This window comes from Homarus americanus, unplaced genomic scaffold (genome assembly GCF_018991925.1).
Source record: "Homarus americanus isolate GMGI-L3 unplaced genomic scaffold, GMGI_Hamer_2.0 scaffold19582, whole genome shotgun sequence".
Classification (NCBI taxonomy): Eukaryota; Metazoa; Arthropoda; class Malacostraca; order Decapoda; family Nephropidae; genus Homarus; species Homarus americanus.
In genome coordinates, this window is record NW_024756912.1 from 8,327 (window position 1) to 18,235 (window position 9,909).

The window sequence follows — 9,909 nt, forward strand, 5'->3', positions numbered from 1 at the left end:
GAGGAGAAGACTTGAGAAGGCCCAGGGTGAGGTAAAAAGGCCGATGATTGGAGTCAAGCTGATTCAGAGTTTAATGACTTCCCCATGGCTGATCCGAGTGCTGACCAGGAGAATGGTGACTTTGTCCCTAACCCAGAAAATAATGATCCCAAACCTTCCAGGCATAAGATTCGAAATAGGAAAGATATCCCGAGCATAGCTCTGGCCAGCATGCGACACCACACTGGTCTCAGAGAAACTGCAGAGATAGCAACAGCTGCCTGGATTGACGGTGGTTTGATAACACCTGATGATGTTCACCTGGTGATAGATCATAACAAAGTAAGGAGAGCTCAGGAGAAACTTGTCAGTAACCTAGAAGAGGAGTTTGATAAGGGGATAAGAGAAAATGGAAATCAATTGTTTGTTCTTTGATGGGAGAAAGGATGACACTAAAGTGTTCATGAAAGTTGGAGATTCTGACAAGTTGTTCCCTGCCATGGTGAAGGAGGAACACTACTCCTGCTGCAGTGAACCAGGAGGGAAGTATTTGTGGCATTTCACTCCAGAGAAAGATGACATCAGGAAACCAGCTGAGATAGTGGCAGATAACATTGTGAACTGGCTCAGAGAGAGGAACATAGACCAGACCCTGCAGGCCATTGGAGGGACAGCACCAACACACGAACACGGTGGCAAGAGTCATACAGTGGATAGAGCGGAAGGCCAGGAGGAAGCTGGTCTGGATTGTTTTGTGACCTCCACACCAACGAGTTGCCACTCAGACATATCTGATCCAGTGGATGGCAAGACTCTTTCAAACAACAGGTGGTCTGGTCCTCTTGGCAGATGCTGGACTCTGCCACTGAGTTAGAAATAAATCGAGCTTTGAAAAAAATCACAGTTGGCCCTCCACTCGTTGAGCTTGCACATACTGTCATTGACGACCTGAGTACTGACCAGTACTATGGTTGCATGATTTGCAGTGCCATCAAAACTGGGGTCATGCCTGATAGACTTGCTTACCTGCAGATAGGTCCAGTCTCACATTCTAGGTGGCTCACAACGGCTCTCAGGTTCTGCAGAATTTGGGTCGCTCATCATAAACTGAAAGGGAACCAGCTTCACAACCTGAGACTTATTGTCCAATTCATCGTGAGTGTCTACTTGCCAAATTGGTTCAACACCCAGGTCAAGTCATCGTTCTCCGAAGGTCCGAGGGCATGTTCTTTCTTCAGCAGGCTCTGAGAGTCAGCCAAGAAGGATTCATTCAGATTAATGGAGCAGACTGTGAGAGATCTTCCTGGTATGTTCATCACGAGGAGGCAGTTCTGCAGACAATGCTCTGCAGTAAGATGAGGAGGAGAGAAGAAGTGGCAGTCAAAGATCTTGGATATAGAGGACTTATAGAGGATCTGGGCATGACGAATCAGTTGGTGACGATTCCTTCAGGGTCAGGAAGACTCCTGAAGTCAATCTAGGTGCCAAAGACCCTCACTGATCTCATAGATCTGGATAACATCCAGGCTGGCAGTGAGCCCCCTCTTACCTGCAGCCTCACCAATGTTCAAGTCAGAGCTTTTCTGGACAACCCCATGCATGTCCCTGCCTGGCCCTCGCACACCCAGAGTATAGAGCGTTGTGTACAGCAAGTGAGCGAGGCCAGCAGTCACGTGTACAGCCATGAGAGGAGGGAAGGCTACATCCGAGCTCAGGTGGTCAACAGGGAGGTGATGAGTAAAAACAGAAGCAAGAAGAACATGTTTTCTATAGGGTGTGCAGCAACACCGAATTAAGTAATAGTAAAACGGTTTTTGTATTTGATGATTTTGTTTTCTAAAGGAATAATGCGAATTTAATAAATGTCAAGATCATTCGTTTCACTATTCTGAGATAAACATCCTAATAAATTAACCTGAAATGCATTTACTTTTACTTTAAAATAAGCTATTTAGTGGTGTTGGTAAAAGTGTGGGAATACTGAATTTTCATAAGAATTCAAGTTAAAATTTACCTAGCTAAAAATGAAAACTTTTCAAATCTGAAGATATCACATGATTCTGCACATAGAACTACATCATTAATACCATGGGCCGATTTTTCAAACTCAAAAAAAAAAAAATTCGCCTCCGTATGACACACCCTACTGTGGTACACCACTGACACTCCCAGGTACACTTCTTACACTCCCTGGTTCTCCTCTGACACTCCCAGGTGCACCTCTGACACTCCCAGGTACACCTCTGACACTCCCAGGTACACCTCTGACACTCCCAGGTACACATCTGACACTCCCAGGTACACCTCTGACACTCCCAGGTACACCTCTGACACTCCCAGGTACACCTCTGGCACTCCCAGGTACACCTCTGACACTCCCAGGTACACCTCTGACACTCCCAGGTACACCTCTGACACTCCCAGGTACACCTCTGACACTCCCAGGTACACCTCCTGACACTCCCAGGTACCTCTGACCTCCCGGTACACCTCTGACACTCCCAGGTACACCTCTGACCTCCCACACTCCCAGGTACACCTCTGACACTCCCAGGTACACCTCTGACACTCCCAGGTACACCTCCTCCACCTCTCACCTCCCAGATACACCTCTCACACTCCCAGGTACACCTCTCACACTCCCTCTCACACTCCCAGGTACACCTCTCACACTCCCAGGTACACCTCTCACACTCCCAGGTACACCTCTCACACTCCAGGTACACCTCTCACACTCCCAGGTACACCTCTCCACACTCCCAGGTACACCTCTCACACTCCCAGGTACACCTCTCACACTCCCAGGTACACCTCTCACACTCCCAGGTACACCTCAGACACTCCCAGGTACACCTCAGACACTCCCAGGTACCTCCAGACACTCCCAGGTACACCTCCGACACTCCCAGGTACACTCCGACACTCCCAGGTACACCTCCGACACTCCCAGGTACACCTCCGACACTCCCAGGTACACCTCCGACACTCCCAGGTACCTCCGACACTCCGGTACACCTCCGACACTCCCAGGTACACCTCCCAGGTACACCTCCGACACTCCACACCTCCGACACTCCCTGGTACACCTCCGACACTCCCTGGTACACCTCCACACCTCCGACACTCCACACCTCCGGGTACACCTCCGACACTCCCTGGTACTCCTCTGACACTCCCAGGTACACCTCCTGACACTCCCAGGTACTCCAATGACACTCCCAGGTACTCCTCTGACACTCCCTGGTACACCCCTGACACTCCCAGGTACACCTCCGACACTCCCAGGTACTCCACTGACACTCCCAGGCACTCCTCTGACACTCCCAGGTACACCTCAGACACTCCCAGGTACACCTCAGACACTCCCAGGTACACCTCAGACATTCCCAGGTGCACCGCTGACACTCCCAGGTGCACCTCACACACCAGGGGCACCACTCTACCCACACACCAGGGACACCACTCTACCCAAACACCAGGTGCACTTCTCTACCCACACACCAGGGGCACCTCTCTACCCACACACCAGGGGCACCTCTCTACCCACACACCAGGTGCACTTCTCTACCCACACACCAGGGGCACCTCTCTACCCACACACCAGGGGCACCTCTTTACCCACACACCAGGGGCACCTCTTTACCCCACACACACCAGGGGCACCTCTGCACCCACACACCAGGGCACCTCTCTACCCCACACACACCAGGGACACCTCTCTACCCACACACCAGGGGCTCCCTCTCTACCCCACACACACCAGGGGCACCCTCTACCCCACACACCAGGGGACACCTCTTCACCCCACACACCAGGGGCACCTCTTTACCCCACACCCAGGGGGCACCACTCTGCCCACACACACCAGGGACACCCTCTCTACGCACACACAGGGCACCTCTCTACCCACACCAGAACACCTCTCTACCCCACACACCAGGGGCACCTCTCTACCCACACACCAGGGGCACCTCTCTACCCACACACCAGGATCACCTCTCTACCCACACACCAGGGGCACCTCTCTACCCACACACCAGGGGCACCTCTCTACCCACACACTAGGTGCACCTCTCTACCCACACACTAGGTGCACCTCTCTACCCACACACTAGGTGCACCTCTCTACCCACACACTAGGTGCACCTCTCTACCCACACACTAGGTGCACCTCTCTACCCACACACTAGGTGCACCTCTCTACCCACACACTAGGTGCACCTCTCTACCCACACACTAGGTGCACCTCTCTACCCACACACTAGGTGCACCTCTCTACCCACACACTAGGTGCACCTCTCTACCCACACACTAGGTGCACCTCTCAACCCACACACTAGGTGCACCTCTCTACCCACACACTAGGTGCACCTCTCTACCCACACACTAGGTGCACCTCTTTACCCACACACTAGGTGCACCTCTCTACCCACACACTAGGTGCACCTCTCTACCCACACACCAGGGGGACCTCTCTACCCACACACCAGGGACACCACTCTCCCCACATCGTACACTGACATATTAACTTAGAGACTTATTTTGACTCATTAATTTGGGATTTTTTCAAGGGTAGAATTCATACCAGATATAAAAGATTTATAACTCAGGTTGTAAGGTAACAAACTTGTATACATTAAAATCAAGGACGTGTTCTGTATAAATAAAATTGTACGTGAAGGATAAGGTAAAATAACGATAAGTCACTGTAATAAAAACCAGCATTGGGTCTTGAGCTTCGTCTTACACGTGTCCAGCAGGAGCAAGTGACACGGAGGACAGCACCTCCCCGACCAGCCTTAATATCAGCATCGTCTTCAGTGACTCCGTCTTCTCCCCACTGACCGGAGGAGCGGTAGTCAACAAAAGCTTGGGTGGCAACGGAGGAGCGAGGGATCCAAGCTTCACCTTGGCCGCCCTACGCCAGCCCGGCATTCACTTAGAGGAGGGCGAAGATATAGATTCCTTCATTGCAAACCTTACCATTCCTCCACCAGCTGAAGGAGGTGTGGTAAGCAATGTAGTGATTATGCATTCATTATAATGCTGCTGTTTTTATCCATTTTGATGACTATACAGTACATGGAACTCCAAGATATTCCCTTATTTACAAATAGAGAATTGTTCTGTATATACGATGCCGTTTACAGAAACTTCAGACGTGCGCGGAGAACCGTAAGATGGGGAACGAGTACGACATCTCTGCGTTTATTATCCCGCCGCCTCCTCCACCCTCGGACGAGAAGGACAACAGGTCGTTCGACATTATACGGAGCCAAAGAAGGAATCAGTAGGGTGAGTTGTTGTGAGGTTCATCTAATTTTCTACAATTAAATGCAATACTGTATTACTGTAAGTGTACTGTGGAAGTGTTTGTCTGAACTAAATGAATTTGTTTCTGTTCATAGATGTTATTGATTTACCGTACAGTGTAACATACATCATCGTGTAAGAAGATTACCGCACTGTAATAATTAGTTATGAGTTTATAATAAATACTGTACAGTTTTATACAACACAATACGGTACTTAGGAAAACAGGGAGGCCATTTAAAATCACATTTCCTGGTGGTATGTATGACTCTCAGGTTGTTTATCTCTTTAAGGAGGAGTATCACTCTAGGTGTTTTGTTATGGGTAATGTCAGACTGTTTTCAGGTTGGAGAAATGTGTTACTCAATGGGTTAAAATGGTTAAGTTTTATTGTGATTTCTCCTGTAGTAAAAGAATATTGTTAATTTATTAATTTATCATTCCACCACTTAAAAGTTTATTAGCTGCTGGGCCAGTTGGTCTGTTCTTTTTTAATTTGCTGTGAACACTAGTGTTAGGTGTTCGTACAGGAAGAAATCTATAATATTTGGGAGTGTCACTGGATAACACCCTTCTCATGTGTGTCTCAGCCAGGACTCAAACCCATGATACATTCATTACTGCCGTACCAGCAAATGTTTGTTTTTACCTAAAGTATTTGCTGTTAGTTCTTTCCTTCTGAAAGTATATCACAAACAGTGATGTAGGAGGTATTTACTTTAAGATATAATTTTTTAGTACAAAAATGAGCTAAATTGGTTTATCGTTACAGATGGTGTGCGAGGACAACAGCGACATGGAGGTCGGGGAGAAGGACCACGACATGGGCGAGGTGCACGTCAGCTCAGAGACGATGGCCAAGCGTGCCAACCTAGCGGGGAAGGTCGCATCTCTGCAGAGGCGCTTCGAAGTTCCTCCCAGGACTGCCTACGGTAGTCTGCCTACCTCAAGTGCCTCCGTAGACAATCGTCAGTTGCTACCGAGATCAAATAATTCTAATGTAGGACATGAACTGCATGCCAAATTGGCACAGGCATTAGAGGAAAATGATAAGATGTTCAAAGGTTTCGACACTCAACAAATGACGAGTGCCAAAAATACCGGCGGAAGTCGGGAGAGCGGCGACTCCAAGCATCCGTCGGTCACGGCCAGAGTACGAACCTTCAGCTCTGGGGGAAACTGGACCGCCTCTTCTCTTCAGCGCCAAAAGACCGTGCCAACCAGTAAGGCAGAGGGAAAATAGGAGGACTCTCCACCTCCCCCTCCTCCACGAACGCCCATCACACGAACCGGCACTCTGACTAACCCAAAGAAATCCAAGCCTTCTCGTCCCTCGTCAAAAATCCAGAGAAGTATATCTATGAGCACAGGTAACCTCTCCAAGTCTGCCTCTCAAGACGACATGACGAGTCACGCCAGTTACATCACCATCCTGAAGTCGAGCACCAAAGCCTCGGCCTCCAGCGAAGACGTCAGCCAAGCCAAAGCCTCCCCGGGGTCCCCCTCCAAACAAAGGGTAGCCTCCAGTAACGATTCTCTCGCGTCGTCCTCCAGTGAATTCCTCTACTGAAGAATTACTCTTAAAATTTTCAATAAATCTCTAAACATCATTAATGAACTACAGCTCAGCCAGTCTGGAGTTGAATATATTCTCTATTTTTGGGAATTGGAAAAAAAATTGATTTTATGTACTGATGTGTTTAATTCTTTATACGATCGGTAGCATGGATACAATATGAAAAAAAGACGAGGGTAGAGGGAGGTAAAGGTTTTATTATGAGAAGTTGGTAAATGTAACAGCTGAGAGGCAGAGTTATCCTGTTTAACGCTGAGAGAAATAAAGATTCAATGTGATAAAAGAAAACTTAAAAGAGAGGAAACGGTTAGATGGGATCTCTTTAGTAATCATATTGAAACTGTCTATTTACCTAGAATAATACAGAATAGGGATGTTATAAATCTTGGTTTTAATAGAATAACAAAAGTGTATTGATTATGTTTAATAAAGAATCAATAGAATGACAGAGGGAAGATTTTGAGATATAAGGTAGGAAAAGTGTACTAGTGGAAGAAGAGTTTGGAACCAGACTTGGAAGAGATTATGTGGGTCACTTTTTAAATTAAGGAGCATAAAACTTACATGTAAAATTATCTAATGAAATCGATAATGTTTTTATGATATTTAAGGACCCGGATAGAGTCGTTAGAAAAGCAATGTAGGAACGTTAGAAAATGTATTAGATAAATACTGATTGTTGTCTATAGGCAGTGTACTGTATGTGAGGGAGAGGTGAAGTTGTTGCTGATGAAAGTAAGATTATAGTAGGATATGTAGTGTCACCATGATTGATTGGTGTTTGCCACGATGGGATGATAATTGAGGTTGGTGCTGTTGATGTGGTTGGTTGAGTAAAGAAAGTTGAATATGTTAATAAGTTTGGTTGATTGAAGAAAATTGATGGTGCGTGCGTGCGTGCAATATGTATGAAGCATTATCTGTTAATTTTAGTAAATAAAATTTCTCTTCCTCAGGACAATGTGAAGGCAGGTATGCAGAACAAAGGCCTTCGTTCACCATCACCAGCGCGTAAGGAGTCCCTCGCCAGATAACTCAGAGCGGCCACCCTCGGTGCCTTCCAGACTTCGCAAGCCACAGCTCAGCCCAACTACTTCTCCTACGAATAATCTGCCAGGCACACACCGTCTGCGTCCTTCGGGCAAATTAATGGCTCCTTCCGGACCTACCGGCGTAAGGCTCCCGCGAGCAGTCCCACTTCTCCTCGAGGCAGGGCTGGATTCAGGAGTGGGCAAAGTGGGCAGCTGCCCAGGGGCCTCCACATCTTACAATATTTTATTTGGATTATTTTTGTTTTCATCCTTTAAAATTCATGTTTATCTAATCCATCACGTAAAACTATGTTCAGCAAGAAGCGTGATAGAAATTAGGCAGGCAACTCCTTGAAATTCATGAAAACCTGGTTTTCCTATGAACCGACTTGAAACCACATGAATGACTCCAGTCATGTCTCACTTTTGTGTGTGTGTTTGGAATTTGTACTCTATCAATAAATATACAGTTAATTAAAAATGTCTCAATGTTCTACTTTCCTCAGTGTAACTGCATATGGCTTCAAAATTCTCCTAAGAAATGCTCAAATTTCACAATTTGCCCGGGGGGCTTATAGCGCCCCCCCGGAACGCCCAGATGTTTAGGCTCGCTTCACTCGCCACCCCACCCTCTTGGGTAGTTATAATGAGGGGGCCCTCCACAAAGAGGCTGGCTGCCCATGGGCCTCCACAGGTCTAAATCCAGCACTGCCTCGAGAGGGTACTCGCTCCCCCCAAAAGACTCCCAGAATCACTCGTAAGGCAGCCAGCCGATGCTGACGAACCTAAGCCTCGGCTCCCCGCCAAGAATAGTCAGTCGCCGGCTCGGAGAGTTCCGGCATCGCCGCCGGCCACCGCCAACGGCATCAAAAGTCCCGTGCGAACCGCCGACAAAAATTCCACTGCTTCGAGACTGCCCGGACTGGATAATTCCAGCGTGGCTCTTAAAAACCGCCTGAACCAAGAAGTCGCCAAAACTCTCTCCCAAAAACAAGACGGTCAACGGCACGGATCCGGACGATTCCCCGGACTCTGGTAGCTTCGATCAAGATTCGTTAGAAGAAGCAGAAGTGATGCCTCCGGCGTCTAGAGATGCCTTCCGCCGTTTTACGGGAGCGGTCGGTCAGTCCCCGACGGAGATGGTAGCGACCTGTGCAGAAGCTGAGCGTTTCAGCGGCACCGCCACTCAAGACGAGGCAAAGTTCCAGGAGGCCAGAGAGGCTCTCACCAGTGAATAGAGACGGTTCGTAACGGCCTCGAAGTTATTCGTCAAGTCGGCCACAGAATCCGAAGACACGTTATTGCAGTGTCTGTCGACGTGTATGAAGCTGATGCAGCGCATGGTGGACGTGACCCAGCAGGTGGTGCGGCACACTACCACGCCTCTCCACGTGGTAGTGAAGGTGAGGGACGTGGCCACCACCTACCACTCCCCCGTCCGGGCGGCGCTGGATGGACCATCCTTCCATGAACACCCTCATGACTCAGGCCACCAACCTGGCCGGCGTACTCACCTCTCGCTCAGTGTGTTCAGCCCGTGAGATCCCCGACGCTCCGACGTCGCAGAATCGTGTGCATTATCGTATTATTAAGATCGCTCTCCCAGTAAAGAGTTGCAAAAATCGCCTTTGACAGTGCAATGAATGGAAACTTACAAAAGAGTACTTAATGTATTTACACGTTTGTAGATATAGAAATAAACCCGATACGCATAATGTCAATCACCATAGCCCGACCAGCTTCTGTAAATAACGATAGAAATCTCAGGCATTATGAACAGTCAGTCCGGAGGAGAGTGAGAGCACCGGCTCCAGAGTCGAGTGTCCGGGACGAAGCTGGGACAGTCTGAGGGTGACGTAACAGAGCTGTATATTTCAGTACATTGATATAATTGTGTATAACAATGCCTAAGTTACCCCCAGTCTCGCATTTGACTATAAATTTCCAAGTGTGTTTGTTTCTCAAATGTACTTAATATAGCAACTTTTTCAGTTACTTTTTTTTTATTAT

At 48.1% G+C, this 9,909-nt stretch overlaps 1 protein-coding gene across 1 annotated transcript; it reads left to right on the forward strand.

Moving 5' to 3' along the window:
- Window positions 1-5,138: 5,138 nt before the first annotated feature.
- Window positions 5,139-6,926, forward strand: LOC121857066. The gene is made up of 2 exons (XM_042352922.1): window positions 5,139-5,274; window positions 6,065-6,926. Exon 2 carries the CDS (start codon window positions 6,065-6,067, stop codon window positions 6,533-6,535), a length of 471 nt encoding a protein of 156 aa, XP_042208856.1. The 5' UTR covers window positions 5,139-5,274; the 3' UTR covers window positions 6,536-6,926.
- Window positions 6,927-9,909: the final 2,983 nt, after the last annotated feature.

Excerpts from the sequence above, each read along its gene's own strand:
- LOC121857066 (XM_042352922.1), top strand. The coding sequence starts at position 6,065 with ATGGTGTGCGAGGACAACAGCGACATGGAGGTCGGGGAGAAGGACCAC.